Source organism: Lagenorhynchus albirostris, chromosome 6 (genome assembly GCF_949774975.1).
Source record: "Lagenorhynchus albirostris chromosome 6, mLagAlb1.1, whole genome shotgun sequence".
Lineage (NCBI taxonomy): Eukaryota > Metazoa > Chordata > Mammalia > Artiodactyla > Delphinidae > Lagenorhynchus > Lagenorhynchus albirostris.
The window spans coordinates 39,131,463-39,148,289 of record NC_083100.1 but is presented as its reverse complement, the minus strand read 5'-3'; the positions used below and the strand labels follow the sequence as shown (position 1 = coordinate 39,148,289).

At 38.1% G+C, this 16,827-nt stretch overlaps 1 protein-coding gene across 1 annotated transcript in view; it reads right to left on the bottom strand.

Moving 5' to 3' along the window:
• DNAH7 (dynein axonemal heavy chain 7) overlaps window positions 1-16,827 on the bottom strand; it is a 227,248-nt gene that overhangs the window by 184,544 nt on the left and 25,877 nt on the right. Inside the window, exons 10-14 of the mRNA XM_060151173.1 lie at window positions 12,173-12,356; window positions 11,339-11,518; window positions 5,752-6,024; window positions 4,656-4,783; window positions 2,276-2,354 (exon numbers count right to left, since the gene is read on the bottom strand). Coding sequence (XP_060007156.1) covers window positions 2,276-2,354; window positions 4,656-4,783; window positions 5,752-6,024; window positions 11,339-11,518; window positions 12,173-12,356 — 844 coding nt within the window. The remainder of the gene's footprint in view (window positions 1-2,275; window positions 2,355-4,655; window positions 4,784-5,751; window positions 6,025-11,338; window positions 11,519-12,172; window positions 12,357-16,827) is intronic.

The following is a 16,827-nucleotide window of genomic DNA, read 5'->3' as shown; positions in this document are numbered from 1 at the left end:
AAAGACAAAGCTCTGTGTGTGTGTGAGTGGGTGAATATATAGGTGTGTTGTGTATGTGTGTGTGTACACATGCACATGGAGGTGCCCATGTGTATGGACATATATACATGTAGCTCTCTCAAACCTCTTTTGAAACATACTAATTTATGCATATATCTTAATAATATAAATTCTGAAAGAAACCTGCTATCCCACTGAAAAATGAGAAAACTGCCAATTACTTGTACCTACCTGTGTTTACCTTCCCTGTTATACCCCACAGCTCCCTGTCTATGAAGTAAATGCTTCTTTTCTTAATGCTTTTAAAGTTCTTTTAAATCTCTAATAACCACCTCTCTCTGGCTCTCCCTTTTCATCACTCTCCCTAGTGCCATATATATACATATGTTTGGAAAGAACCATTACCCCAAAAAAAGGAATTATGGAAAAAGAGGAACGTTTACTTTGTACAGTTCCATATTGTTTAAATTTTCACTTTTGTAATTAAAAAGATAAAAAGGACATTGCCTTAAAAGCTTTCATTGATATGCCATTCTAATTAGAATGTTTTTCTGTTGCAAATCCAAACAGTGATCTAAGTGAAAATACATTTTTGTAATTTGGTTAATCAGCTTTTTATGTAGTCAAACAACTGCATCTTTATTTCCTCTTACTGATAAAAAATGACTGATGTCTGTATTGAATAAACTGAGAAGATATTTATGCCCTTACAAGAATAAACTTTTTCAAGATACAGAAATATTTTAAATATTAGGTAATGAATCCTACTTGCTAATTCTGTGAAATGTTTCTATGAACAATAGAAATTCACACTAAATAACTCCAAATTCCTAAATACTTCCAGCGATGGTTAAGAGGGTAAATAAATAACACTCTTCATACTCAGTATTCATTTTTTTCAAAGGAATTTCCAGCTATGGAACTCTCCAGCTACCTTTCAAATCATCCATAATCAAAGTATCACTTGATGTTCTACAATAACTCATGTAAAATATAAAAAATTCTAAAAAGGATATCATAGGTTTGTTTGTATTTGATACACACACATACACATAAATTCACATGTTAAGAACCCCAGTCTAAGTACAAATACTCTAAAGGAAATAGAACCCTTTAGAGGCTGATATGCAAAATTTGGTTCTAGTGATTTTCACAAATTTTTAAGTGAATAATTTAATGTACCTAATCATTTGAACACCTTTTGTAATTTCCTACCTATACAAAGTTTTGAATGATTTAACATGTTTTGCTGGGTTTGCTTAAATATTTTAAAATCTAGGAACACAAACGTTCTATTTTGGATCTTCAGATTGCTAGAAAAGGAAAAAGAAGATCCTGTAAAAGTGTAAGTTATAAGAATGGAAAAGGAACAAAATAAATGGATGATAAACCAGGTGTTTTATATTATTTTATTACCATCAGGTAGACTTCAAGCACAGAGGCAACAAGAAAAATGATGCAAGACTTCTCTAATATTTTTAGTACCATAAGTCCTATGCTCAAAACACTTTTCAGCAAACTACCACAGAAATGTTTAATATATAATAAAAGCCTATCAAAAACAAAATATTACTTAAGGATTAAATATTTGTTGATTAAAAAAATGAAGGATGACTGCATATCTCAGGTTGCCCAAGACAGTCCTGGTTTATGCCTGTTGGCATGGTAACAATTATTAATAGTGCTCTCAAAAAGATTCTTGTAGACAACTGCATTAATAACTCCAATACTTCACCTCTCCCACTGTCTGTCCTTGTAGTGTCCTCTCACTGGCTCTGTGGCCATTTTGGTCAACAGGCTATTCGCTAATGTGACACAGGCAGAAACTTGAAAAGCATTTGTACAATTGGGCTTGCTTTTGTGCCTCTACCATACCATGAAGACATGCCCAGGTGAGCCTGTTGAAGTCTGAGAGACAAGCGAAGCAGAGTCAAGCTTCTGAAGCTAATTACACTAGTCAACCCAGCTGAGAACTAGCTGATATGATTGAGTCCAGAAGAACCATCTAGGAGGAGTGTCCAGCCTGAATCACCAAACTTCACACTCATGAGCTGTGTGTGTGTGTGTGTGTGTGTGTGTGTGTGTGTGTGTGTGTGTGTGTGTGTGTGTGTGTGTGTGTGTGTGTGTGTGTGTAACTTACTATTTTAAGCCCCTGTTTTAACTTTTGGAGCGATTTGTTATTGTATTATCATGTTAATAACTATAAAAGCTGGGGGAAAAAAAGAAAAACAATTTACTTACACACACATGACTATACAGAGCTTATAAACAATACCTTCATTTCCATCAGTTTTGCTGTATTTGGAGGAGTGCTAAGAGCCTTTTCAGATATCTTCTCAAATTCCTCACATAATCTGAAACACCAGACAAAACCCATCTTCTATAATTAAATTTTATTCCTAAATATATTCCTGTGTACTATTTTAATGTTCTATTACATGAAAAATACAGTCAGATTACCTTACCTATATGACATCTAATTAATTAAAAGCAAATTTGTGCTCATTTACTCATTCATTCAATACACATGTAATGATCATCTATTCCATTCCCAACTACAGTAATAAGTGACGGAGGTACACAAATGTGTAAGATGCAATAATGGTTCTCAAGCAGTTCACAATCCAGTATGGACAGCAAGACTATGAACAATCATTTCCAACCTAGAGTTTTAAGGGCTCTACCGGAGATTTAGTTGAGATGGCACAAAAAGTTGGTCTACTTGGAAGGCATGGTTAAAATGGGCCTGTGTGCTCAGAAGCTTCTGGTCATATGCAAATACTTCCTACGGATTTAGGTTGTGGGCAATATAAACAATGAACTTACTATGGGATTTTAAAAAAAGAGTAGTGAGAGCTAAGGAAGTTCAGATAACATCTGCAGAAATTTCTTCAAGAAGATTGGCTGTGAGGTGAAAGAGAGGGAATGGATGGTGACGATGTTGGGTTGAAGTGAAGGGTTGGAGGACGGAAGAGGGTTTTGACGGTGTTTGTAAATTTCAGAGGCAGAATCCACAGTGAAGGAGAGATTTAAAATGAGACACAGAGGGGACGACTAGTAGAGCCAGGTCCAGAGGGATGGGAGGCAAGGGGGCTGAGCTCATAGGTAGAGACGAGAACAGTGAGTGGCTGACAGACTCTTGACCGCTGAGAATGTGGGGAGGCAGATAGGGAGGGGTTCATGGAGAGGTGAGATGAGACATGTAAGGGCAAGGAGTTGAGGGCATTTGTATCTAGTGGTTCCTATAATAGTCCTGGTATATCCTCTATACAGCCAGTGAGTCTGGTGAGAGGCATAATTAAGAGAAAAGGGGAAAAAGTAGAACTGGCATGAGCTCTGGGGGCAGCTAAGAGGCAGGGAAATAGTTATGAAATTAAAGCAAATATTTCACTCGGCATGAAATGCTGTAAATAAAAGACATTTTCACTATTCTTCCAGTACTTTTAGAGGAAAAGGTACTTTAAGCTGAATATACTGTTCTGTTTCTCAGATAAGCTGCCCGAGTCCTAGGCCTTTTCCACGTGGTGCCTCCCTCTTCAGCCTCCCCCGCTCACAGTATCCGTGAGAGCAACACAACCCGCTCCTTGTTCTTGGAATACACCATGCCATTTTCATACCTACCTCACTCCCTTCTACATATTATTTCCTCTAACTGGAATTATTTCACCCACATCATTCACCTGGCGGACTCCTACTCATCCTTCAAAATGAATTCCTACATCACTTCCTCTTTGCAGACCTCCCTGATTTTCCCCCTCTCCTCCAAACCTCACCCCGAAAGGAAATTAATCACTTCCTTCTCTACTGTTCTACTTCTGTGGTTCAGGACAGAACTTATGGCACCCTGTTGTAATTTACTGAATTGGATGCCTATTTCCCCTTCTACAATGTAACTTCCTTCAGGAATTTTTTTCATATTCAGTCCAAGTCTCTAGCGCTGTACCTGACGTATGGTAGGTAAATGAAGCTCCCTCCAGGCTTCTTACAGGCTGAAAGAAATATCTTTTTAATGCTTTTTCCCTAACACTATAATTATAAAAAATTCTGATTATTCGGGGGTTTTATTCCACGTAACTGACAGCAGGAAAGAGGTTTCTGGAGGCACACTATCACCAGTGCTAGAAAACTAACTACACTTCTTGTCTTAAACAGGTATTCTGCTTCACACATTAGCATTCCGTAAGTTTACTTAACATGAGTCAGTTTTCCTAAAAATCTCCAGATTGGACAACAAATGAGTTTGTAGTTAAGGTAATGTGTTACCATGGCCTTGAAGGGTAATTGCAGTAAAATGATGTTCCAAATTTGAGATCCTGGACAACTACTGTGTATATCCACTGTGAAAACTCACTTTGTGTATTGATTACACAAACTTAAAAATCTGAAGCTAGATAATGTCCACCTGACTTATACAAAAGAAATGCAAACACATTTTAATACCACCCTAATTCAGACAACTGGGAAGGCACATTCATGGTGAAAAAATACTAAAAATCACAAAATAACACTTAGAGCCAAGTTGAAATAAGTTTGGCTTTATCTTTTCTTTTCTGTCATTTATGACACTGCTCTAATCCATTACTTTAGTTGAGTGACAGTTGATTCTATTTAATTCCTCCACCCGCCAAAATAAAAATATAATATTAAATAAATACCTTGTATTTACTTCCTGATGGTCTCTGAACATTTTAGCTATAAGTTTTCCACAAATAATACCTGCTCGCTTCACCAAAGCTTTGATTAATTCCTCACAGCGCATTTCAAACATTCCTAAACGAATAGTCTGCAATGTTAGGTATTAAAAGTTTAATAAACATGAAATGACATAAATGATTCCCACAATTTTGCCTTTTTCCATAATATTGATTTGTGTGTGTATGATCTAATACAACTGAGTTTTTTTTTTTTAATATGATGCAGGCAGGGTTTTGCAAATACTCTTTTATATTTTACCACTATCTTCTGCGTGAATCTCCTTGAACAGTGTATCTTGGAAGCCAATTCTATTTCAGGACAATAATTGATATAAAAACTTTGGAGAATTGAGTTATTGCTACATAGATAGTGGGATTTAAATGTTATACTTTCTCTGTACAAAAAAGTAATGCATGGTCATGGTGGTAATTTGGGAAAATATAAAAAAGAACAAAAGAAGAAAATGTTTAATTACCAGTCTCCTACTAAACAGAAGTAACCACATTTTGGTATAATTACCATATTTTCCAAAGGATTTGTACACACCAAAGCAAAAAAAACCGAATAGTTCTTGATATTTTTGAGGGGCCAAGTTAAAATAAATTACTTAAAAGTCAGGCTTAGGGCTTCCCTGGTGGCGCAGTGGTTGAGAGTCCGCCTGCCAATGCAGGGGACGCGGGTTCGTGCCCCGGTCCGGGAAGATCCCACATGCTGCACAGCGGCTGGGCCCGTGAGCCATGGCCGCTGAGCCTGCGCGTCCGGAGCCTGTGCTCCACAACGGGACAGGCCACAACAGCGAGAGGCCCGCGTACCGCAAAAAAAAAAGTCAGCCTTATAGGGTACACCTTCAGCTCTATGAACATAAGAACTATGTGTTTTGTCTACCTCTGCATAGCCAGAGCTTACCACAATGCTTGGCACATAAAAAGGCCCAAACAGTTTTCTGTTAATGATAATGGTCTAATTCTTTCACTGTATGGTCTAGAAATACATCCTAATGAAACTGGGAAGAGATCACTAGGTACAAAGAACAGTTGTACAAAATGGGTCATTTACCTTTCTAGATGTGTACCGTATATCCTCTATGAGCTTTTGGTACCTGTGAATTTCTTGTATTATTTTCTCATAATTACGATTTTCTGCAAGGAAAGCATCAGCATCTTGCTCAGCTTTTTTGGTAATTAAAAAATCATACTTGTCATAGAGTCTGAGGTGCTCATTCAGTGCCATGCTCTCCCATATAACCACGTCCTTAACCTTTTCTTTGTGAGCTTCAACAACTTCCTTCAGAATTATTGGCTTCAAAGTTGCTGGTTTAGACTTACTATCCTAAACAAAGGAATAAAAACAATATGAGTTATTTAAAAAACTTTAAATTAAGGTAACCATATCATTCAGCTTTGTAAAAATGCCCATCTTACCATACTGTCTTTTTAAATTTATTCACAAGTTCCCTTGGATTTTCTAATCTATATCTGTAGAGAGTCTAATCACAGCAGTATTTTAAATATCTAGGTTTCATATGTTTTGTTTTTCTTAGAGGCTACCTAGGAGTATTTTGTTTTTCTGTATGGAGGAAAGAGCAGTCACTTGAGAACATACACAAAATAAGAGTTGGAATATCAAAACAGCAAAATCCATGTTTTATTTGTACAGTTGTATATGCTAGCTTAAAAGGTAGCACTTGCATCATACATTATTTTAAAAAAATAAGTCAGCTCAATGTCATCAGTCTTTGATCACAGTCACAGCCCTTCTTCACCTTGAGGAGTAATGTATGTAGAACAAAGAAGGATTGCTTACTCATCCACTGACCTCTGAGCTTTCAGAGGTCAGTGTGAACAACAACTAGAACAGACTAAAATCCCTAGTTGCAAAATTTGCATTCTGCTACCACCATTAGAATAATGTGGGCAAGAATGTATCACACAACAATTTTAAATAAGCAAACAAATCTCAACAACTTGTCTCCTTCTCTTTTTGAATAAGAGGACAAGTAAATGTGCATATATGGTTTATTATCGTGAACCAAGTTACACTTAAAAAATATATATGCAGCTTCCCTGGTGGCGCAGTGGTTGAGGGTCCGCCTGTCGATGCAGGGGACACGGGTTCATGCCCCAGTCTGGGAAGATCCCACATGCCGTGGAGCGGCTGGGCCCGTGAGCCATGGCCGCTGAGCCGGTGCGTCCGGAGCCTGTGCTCCGCAACGGGAGAGGCCACAACAGTGAGAGGGCCGCGTACCGCAAAAAAAAAAAAAAAAATATATATATATATAGTCTCTACCTGTTGTCCAGAAAAAGGGATTTTTAACTGTAACAAACAAAAATCATTGCCAGTAGTGAATATTCTACAGCTTTCAAATTGAGAATATGAAAGGATTCCTTAAAGAACTGGGTAATTTGTTCAGGTATCCAGGATGCATTTGTCCGCTGTGCCCCCTAGTGGACATTTCAGGAAATCACACATTTTCAGAACTAGATACTTCATGACTACATTAGTGAATCCCACCATCATCACCACTACCTCACCCCCAGGGCACAGCAGATGCTTGGTGTCATCTTTTTTGAAAAAGAACTTTAGGATTAAGCAATATATATTACGTACTGCAATGTGAAATTGTTGGATCTAATGTGAAGCTCATTAATATTCAAGTACCCTCTGTATCACTTGTTTCCAAACTTGAGGGATTGCCAGAATCATCTAGGGATATTTTACCGGTATACCTACTTCTGAGTACAGACTGTCATTGTAAATCTACATCTCTAGATGCAGGGAATGGGGGTGGCAGGGACCCCTGGATTTTTTTTTTTTTTTTTTTTTTTTGCGGTACATGGGCCTCTCACTGCCATGGCCTCTCCCGTTGCGGAGCACAGGCTCCGGACGTGCAGGCTCAGAGGCCATGGCTCACGAGGCCCAGCCGCTCCGTGGCACATGGGATCCTCCCGGACTGGGGCACGAACCCGTGTCCCCTGCATCGGCAGGTGGACCCTCAACCACTGCGCCACCAGGGAAGCCCTGGATTTGTATTTTTAAAAGTCACCACATGATACTGGTACATAGGGTTTTAGAATCATTACCCCACGTATAATGCCCCAGGTAAGACCTATCTCTCAAAATTTGAAACCAGAAAAAATACCTGAGCAGTCTAAAACTTGTTATATTTTCCTCTTTACTGTAGAAACTAGGAAGCTTAGAGCCATATTTTATAAGCATAAAATCATAGCAACTGTCTTCATTCAGATGATTATAATACTTTTTTCCACTTCAAACTTTATCTAGTAACTCTTATTAACCTGTTATATCTGTCTGTTTCATAAGCTACATCTAGTCATTCTTGAGGAAGGCACGGTATGAACAGAATACAAAAGGATGCAATAGGTGAACTGGAATTAAACAAAAAAACAAAGTAAACAGTAAGTTTCTTGAGAGACTTCTATTTATGGTAATATGAGGAACAGATACCCTGTTTGAAAACAACGACTTAGTTCAAAACACATAAATATGCTGGGGAAAATGTCAAATATAACTTTTATAATGCATGGTTAAGGCAGTAAAATAATAAGGAAAGGCTAAGGGGCCAAACATGAGATAATACATGAATCGGGAGGTAACTATATGCGGATGTGAGCAGCTGCCCTGGGGACTCTGCTGATCCCTGGTGGCCTAAGCTTTGCTTTAATGAGTCTCCAGCAGGATGGGCACATGTGTGGGGCTGGGTGGCATGGGTGAGAGAATGATTGTCAGGAAACAAAGCCTGAAGCCTGAGTAAGGTGGGAAGTCAACTGATACCCCTACATAAAGCCAGGAACAATGAAAACAATGAAAAGTGACACAACTTCACAATGAGGGTTCTGAGGACACAAAACTTCAGAATGCTGAAAGCTGACAGAACCATTAAATGAGGGTCTAAGAAGGAAAATGTCTTGTTTTGGCCTGTTTTTCAGTGGAGAAGAGAAAGGATGGTCATCTTAAGAATTTGGAACCACAAGCCTGTTCTCTTACACATTTGGGTAAACACTCACTGCCAGTGTCGTCCACAAAATCCTCAGGCAAGAATTTTGTTTAAAAGTGTCCTGGGGGCTTCCCTGGTGATGCAGTGGTTAAGAATCCGCCTGCCAATACAGGGGACACGGGTTCGAGCCCTGGTCCGGGAAGATCCCACATGCTGCGGAGCAACTAAGCCCGTGAGCCACAACTACTGAGCCTGCACTCTAGAGCCCACGAGCCACAACTACTGAGCATGCGAGCCACAACTACTGAAGCCCGCGTGCCTAGAGCCCGTGCTCCGCAACAAGAGAAGCCACCGCAATAAGAAGCCCGCTCACCGCAACGAAGAGTAGCCCCTGCTCACTGCAACTAAAGAAAGCCCACATGCAGCAACAAAGACGCAACGCAGCCAAATAAATAAATAAATAAATAAAAATAAAGTTCCGTTAAAAAAATATATCATTAAAAAAAAAAGCGTCCTGGGTTTGCAGGGGCCTCCAGAGCACATGTCAAGAGAATATGCAAAATCCAGAGGAACCAACCCAAATCAAGGCCTCAAAGACTTCCCTGCATAAAGTTCTTGTGTGTATAAGCCCATAATAAAAAACAGGGGCTTCCCTGGTGGCGCAGTGGTTGGCTGCAGCAGTGAGAGGCCCGCGTACCACAAAAAAAAAAACAAAACACCCACAGAAATAAACGACCAGGAGCAGGAGTCACATCAGCAAACAGAGAAGAGTAATGAATACATGACTAAGTACAAGAAACTATCAAAAGTGACCAGGCTGGGCTTCCCTGGTGGCGCAGTGGTTGAGAGTCTGCCTGCCGATGCAGGGGACACGGGTTCGTGCCCTGGTCCGGGAAGATCCCACATGCCGCGGGGCGGCTGGGCCCGTGAGCCATGGTCACTGAGCCTGTGCGTCTGGAGCCTGTGCTCTGCAACGGGAGAGGCCACAACAGTGAGAGGCCCACGTACCACAAAAAAAAAAAAAAAAAAAAAAAAAAGACCAAGCCTAGTTGAAAAAAAGAAAAGTTAATGGATTCTGAGAAAATAAAAATAAAATGATAAAAAAACTAGAAGCTCTATGAAGAAGACAATATTCTCAACATGAATAATGTCACAATCACAGTGTTAAGTAAAATAAAACAAGTCATGGACTATTTATAAGATGACTCCATCTATACAAAGACATAGAAAAACTAAAGAGAAATTGTTTACAGATATACAGACATGTAGTAAATTTATGTTTAAGAATTCAGAGTAATAACTACAAAATGCCCAATGGTCACTGCAGCACTGTTTACAATAGCCAGAACATGGAAGCAACCTAAATGTCCACTGATAGAGGAATGGATAACGAAGATGTGGTATATATATACAATGGAATATTACTCAGCCATAAAAAAGAACAAAATAATGCCATTTGCAGCTACATGGATGGACCTAGAGATTGTCATACTGAGCAAAGTCAGACAGAGGAAGACAGGTGTCATATGATATTGCTTATGTGTGGTATCTAAAAAAATGGTACAAATGAACCAATCTACAAAATAGAAATAGAGTCACAGATGCAGAAAACAAACTTATGGTTACAAAGGGGGAAGGGAAGGGCGATAAACTGGGAGATTGGGATTGACATATACACACTACTATACATAAAATAGATAACTAATAAGAAACTACTGTATAGCACAGGGAACTCCACTCAGTACTCTGTAATGACCTATATGGGAATAGAATCTAAAAATGACTGGATATATGTATATGTATAACTGATTCACTTTGTTGTACAGCGGAAATTAACACAACATTGTAAATCAACTATACTCCAATAAAAATTAATTTAAAAAATAACTACAAAGTACAAGATAGTGATTCCTTTGCTAGAAGGTAGAAGGATAGGGATATGAACAGGGAAGAACAATTGGGAGGTAGAGCTTAAAGGTAATAGTCATTGTTTAAGTTAGATGGAAGGTATGAAGGTGTTTACTCTATTACTGCTTAAAACTTTAAACACTGGCCTCCTGTACTCTTTTGTATGTATGAAATATTCGTACACTATTTAAAAAATGAAAAAGAAAGAAGAAAGCTACTGTTTGGACTTAAAAAACTTGAAAAGCTTTTAAGTTAAGGAATTTTCAGACATGCTCATTTCATATACTAGACTGCAATAACTACTGTTGAAATATCGTAGTTCAGCAGAACTTTGCTAAATATTTGGCCAGAGAGAAAAGGGAAGTAGGATCTATGATTTGGAAGTAAGGAGACATGACTATTCCTGGAAGAAGGTGTATCAGGAAGGTAGCTAATTGGAGGAGAATTTTACAGAGCTGGAAAAGTGTAACAGCAGTCAACAGCATGGTGTGAATGCTACAGCAAATGCTCATTGATGACTTCAAACCAGATCACAACTTTAATTCTTCCCCCTCAGAAAGTTTTCAGCTGAGTTCAATAGAAGACTGGTCTAAGAAACCAGTATTTAAGAGAAGCTAATGGGAAAATAGTATGTTTTTAAAGCAAAACTGCCTTATAAGCCAATGTTACTAGGCCATTGGTATTCTGTAAAGCAGAGGATACCTGTCTATACTAAAAGAAGTTATTTGAAGCAAATACCATCATGCAAATTGAAGCAATCAGAATATCCTTATTACTCACCGACTTGGAATACAATTTTGTCTCAACTCTTGGCACGAAACTGACAGCCTTAATCATGACATCATAAACATTTAGAAGGATGGCTATATAGTCATCGAAATCAGGTTCAAACTTAATGGTGTCGTTATCAAGAATCAGCCTTATGACAAAACCTGGATGTTCAAAAGCTCTAACAGAATCCTGCAACAAAGAAGTTATAGATATATAATAAAGTATACATATATATATGCATATGAATTGTGACAGAGTAAGGAGTGCACTGGTTCCAATTAGGATACATGAGAACTCATCCTTCTTCTTATGTCCTAGACAGTTAAGCCAAAGAGGAACTGTACCAAAAAGGGCAAGAGCCATTCCCAGCGAGCCATTCCCAGCGAGACTCAGTTGGTATCCACTGAGCCTACAGATCAACTATAGGGTCAAGATTCCAGAAAAAGGAAGATGTGCACAGCAGTGGGGCTCTAGAATCATCAAAGAAGGAGCCCAAGAGAAGAACATTCAAATTCCCAGACTCCACTCACCCTTTAACAGGACCTTCTTCCAGAAAGAGAAGAGTTCTTTGGAGAAATCTTCCCCAGCCCTCATGACCCAAATTTCCCAATTATGGGAATTTTTACTTATTTCCACTAACCTCACCAATGTGATGATAATAATATACCCTACATATGCAGGTTGACATTAAGTGTTTTTTAAAAAAACACGTAAGTGTAATAGGTCTAAAGATATACTTTCTGCTCTTCCACTGGTAAAGGTTATTTTATAATTATCCACTCTGAAAGAATTGAAAATAAATAAATTGGTAAATGAATATCGGTGTAACTAAACCTTACTTACGGGGGGTTGTGCAATTAAGTCCGTGAAATCTTGCATGGAAACCAAAGTGAGGTCCTGCAGCTGTAAAGTCATAAGTGTAGCAGCACAGTTGAAAAAAGATTCCAACTTGGCACTGCTGTCACCAGGTGGCAATAGCTTTTTTTTATTACCTTGGTAATAAATATTCTGCACTTCTGGAAACCACCTTCAAAGAACAAAAGACTTTTAAAAGTTACTATTTTCAATGAATTACTCCTCTTACATTAAGCATTAACAGTAACTTCTGAACATCTAAAGGTCTTTATAGAGAGGTATATTGCCAAGTCACATTATCCACTCTCTGAAATATAAGTGCTAGCATATTTCACTCCTCCTGGGAAAAGAAATTTTAATCATAGCCAATGGAAAATGGCTCAACGACATGATGCTGTGATAAAGAGGTAAATCGAACTCCTGGAACCATTATTCCTGCACTTTTTGAATAATATGACAATTAACTTTATTGGATATTACAAGATACTCCTCCCCAGTCTCTGAAATTGCTCTTCAGGGAATGGATTTGTCAGTTTAAAGCTAAAATGTGAATAACATTAAATCAAGGGAGGGCTAGTTTGACTCAGCCCACCTAGTAATTTATGCTGTTCTATTTCACAATGATAGTTGAAAACAAGGCACAAAACAACAAAATCAAGTATATTATTTTTTTATCCTCCTTAATGAGAAATCCTGAAAGAGTGACCGATTTAAAACAAGTTCCAAATGTATATGTATCCTTGTAATAAAAGGAAAACAGTGAAATTCATATACAGATACATTATGATGATAACAAGTGAAGTTTTCAGTTTACAAAACCACTGTCCAACACTAAAATTAAGGAATATTTGTACCTTTCATAAGCGATAATAAATTTTTAAAAACAAGGAGTCAATATAAGTTCAGGAGTTGCCTGAATGCTCCAAGAGAGATCAAAGTTTTAAATGTATGTATTCATCACTTTAACAAATACATGTTTAGTGCCTACTGTGTGCTAGGGACAGTGTCATGGGAGATATGAAAAGATATGACATGATCCCCTCTCTCTCATAATAATGAAGGCAATGTGTCATGGCAGAAAAACAGCTTTGAAATCAAAGAATAGAGACATAATTTTCTATTTAAGTAATAGAGAAGGGTTCTATAGTGAAGATGGCAAATTTCACTGAAGAATAGATAAAAATGAAATGAGGAAAACCCTGACAAAAGGACCTGAAGTAGAATATACTAAGAAAAATAGGTGGGAGAGGTAGGGCTAATATATCTGATCATTTCACTGTCTGTAACGGAGCTAATACACTGGAAAATAGGAAAAAATAAGTGGAGGGAAGTCTGTGAGGACTTTTGCAGAACTTGGGAGCTAAACACAAGAACCTGGGACAGGCTCACGCTCTGTGAATACACAGCAGATCCTCCTGCAGTGGGGCATCACTGTTAAAGCAATAGGTAAAAGGACAAAGGAGGACAAGTACCAAATACTAAGTAGAGAAGGGCAATGCCAGATTAATGAAGTAGAGAAGGGCAATGCCAGATTAATGAAGGGGATTGAGAAATCTCCAATAGTCCAGGCAAGAGATGGAGCAAGTCCAGGGCTGTAAGTAGAGAAGGGCAATGCCAGATTCATGAAGTAGAGAAGGGCAATGCCAGATTCATGAAGGGGATTGAGAAATCTCCAATAGTCCAGGCAAGAGATGGAGTAAGTCCAGGGCTGTAAGTAGAGAAGGGCAACGCCAGATTAATGAAGGGGATTGAGAAATCTCCAATAGTCCGGGCAAGAGATGGAGTAAGTCCAGGGCTGTAAGACTGGAAAAAGGACAAAGAACAGAAAATACATTGAAAGAAATTATTCAATCATTGTCTCAAAAATACTTACAGGGTTTCCTATTATGCACAAAACATTTGAGGTACTAAATATTACTCAGTCCTCAAAGTACTTATAGGTGAGTGGAGGGGAAAACGCACACACATAAATATATATTATAAAAGGAAAAAGTAATAAGAGAACACAGTGTCAGAGGCATTCAGAAAGAAGAGATCACTTTTGATGAGGTAACAGTAAAGATTTCATGGAAGAAGGGTCATTTGGTCTGGACACTGAAAGACACAGAGGGGCTTCTCCGGGAATGAGCTGCATTATGTGCTGTAAATAGCGTGAGGCATAATTTTTTTTATTGAGGTATAACTGATATAACATTATATCAGTTTCAGGTGTACAGTATGATGACTGAATATTTGTATGTATTGCAAAATGATCACAATAAGCCTAGTTAACACTGGTCACCATAATTAAAGTTTTGTTCTTCTTGGGATGAGAACTTTTTTTTTGTTTGTTTTTGTTTTTGTTTTTTGCGGTACATGGGCCTCTCACTGTTGTGGCCTCTCCCGTTGCGGAGCACAGGCTCTGGACGTGCAGGCTCAGCGGCCATGGCTCACGGGCCCAGCCGCTCTGCGGCATGTGGGATCTTCCCGGACCGGGGCACAAACCCGTGTCCCCTGCATCAGCAGGCGGACTCTCAACCACTGCGCTACCAGGGAAGCCCGGAATGAGAACTTTTAAGATCTACTCTCCTAGAAACTTTTAAATACACAACACAGTATTGTTAACTGTAGTCACCATGCTGTGTACTACATCTCCATGGGTTATTTGTATTATAACTGTAAATTTGTACCTTTTAACCCTCTTCAACCATTTCATCCACCCCTTACTCCCTTCCTTTAGCAACCACCAATCTGCCCTCTGCATCTATGAGCCTGGTTTTTGTGGTTGTTTTAGGTTTCACATACAAGTGAGACCATATGGTATTTGTCTTTCTCTGTCTGACATATTTCACTTAGCATAATATCTCCACAGCCCATCCATGCTGTTGCAACAACTTCTTTATCCATTCATCAATCGATGAACATTTAGGTTGCTTCCATGTCTTGGCTATTGTAAATAATGCTCCAATGAACATGGAGGTGCACATATCTTTTCAAATTAGTGTTTTCCTTTTCTTCAAGTAAACACCCAGAAGTGGACTTGCTGGACCATACGGTAGTTCTATTTTTAAAGTTTTTAGGAACTTCCATACTGTTTTCCAGAGTGGCTGCACCAATTTACATTTTCACCAACAGTGCACTAGAGTTCACTTTTCCCCACCTCCTCACCAACACTTGTTACTTCTTGTCTTTTTGATAATAGTCATTCTAACAAGTGTGAAGTGATATCTCACTGTGGTTTTGATTTGCATTCCCCTGATAATTAGTGATGTTGGGCATCTTTTCATGTACTGTTATTTATCTGTATGTCTTCTTTGGAAAAATGTCTATTCAGATCTTCTGACCATTTTTAATCTAATTGTTTTTTGCTATCACATTGTATGAGTTCTTTATATATTTTGGATATTAACTACTCATTAGATGTATATTAGTCGCAAACATTTTCTCCCATTCAGTAGCCTGCCTTTACATTTTGCTGATGGTTGCTTTGCTGTGTAAAGTTTTTATAAATATGTGTATAAAACATAAAATTTTGCTAATAGTATCCAAGAGGTTCTTATTCTGTTTTAATCCCCTTAACCTCTGATTAAATCTGATACAATTATGTCTGCAAAGATGACAATGCTAAGAGTCACAGAGTTTAAGTGGGGAGCAACTGAGCAACATTCAAATTTTCCTAGAATTCCCATCTGACAGATGGAAACAAACAAGGAGTAACTATTTTAAAAACCAACAATTGGTTAAAAAGGAGAACAAAAAGTCTACAGATTTACCAATTGGATAGATATTTAACAATGGTAAGGTATGGTTATAGGCTAATCTTAGAAGCCATGCCGTTTTTAATTTAACGTGACTATTTCTACAGGCATGGCCCAAGGTGAAAGTTTTTTCAGAACTGAGAATAGAAAAGATAGGTTAGGTCCAGGTTGCAGAAGACCTTAAAAGGCAGGTTAAGAATTGTGGATTTATCTTGTCAACAAACGGAAGGCACTGATCTAGGGGATGTTTAAGATTCACCTGGCAGTGGTTTGTAGGCTATATGGGAGGATAAAAGGGCCTGCCAAGGGTAGTAGCAGTGGGAATTGACAGAAAGGAGTACACATGGAAGATGCTTCTGACAGAGGATCAAGAATACTTGGTGTCCATAAAAGAAGTCTCAGTAAATATAAAATGATGAAAATCATACAAAATTAGAAAATCAGTAACAGAAGGACACTGTGGAAATTCACAAATATGCAGAAATTAAACAACATAGTCCTGAACAGGCAATGAGTTAAAAAAAAAAGGGAAATTAGAAAATAATTTGAGATGAATGAAAATGAAAACACCATATATCAAAATTCATGGGATACAGAAGAATAGTGGTCAGACTTTAGACCTGTAAACACATTAAAATATATTTAAAAGATCTTAAACCAATAGTCTAAACTTTACTAGAAGTCAGAAAAAGAGAGAATACTTAATTCAAAACAAGGAGAAGGAAGAAACAGAGATCTGAGTGGAAACAAACAAAATAAAGAATAGAAAAATAGAGAAAATCAGCAAAGCCAAAAGCTGATTCTTTGATAAGATCGGCAAAATTGACAAACCTATAGCTAGACTGACCAAGAAAAAGAGTGAAGACTCAAATTGTTAAAATTATAAATGAAAAAAAGGAGACATTA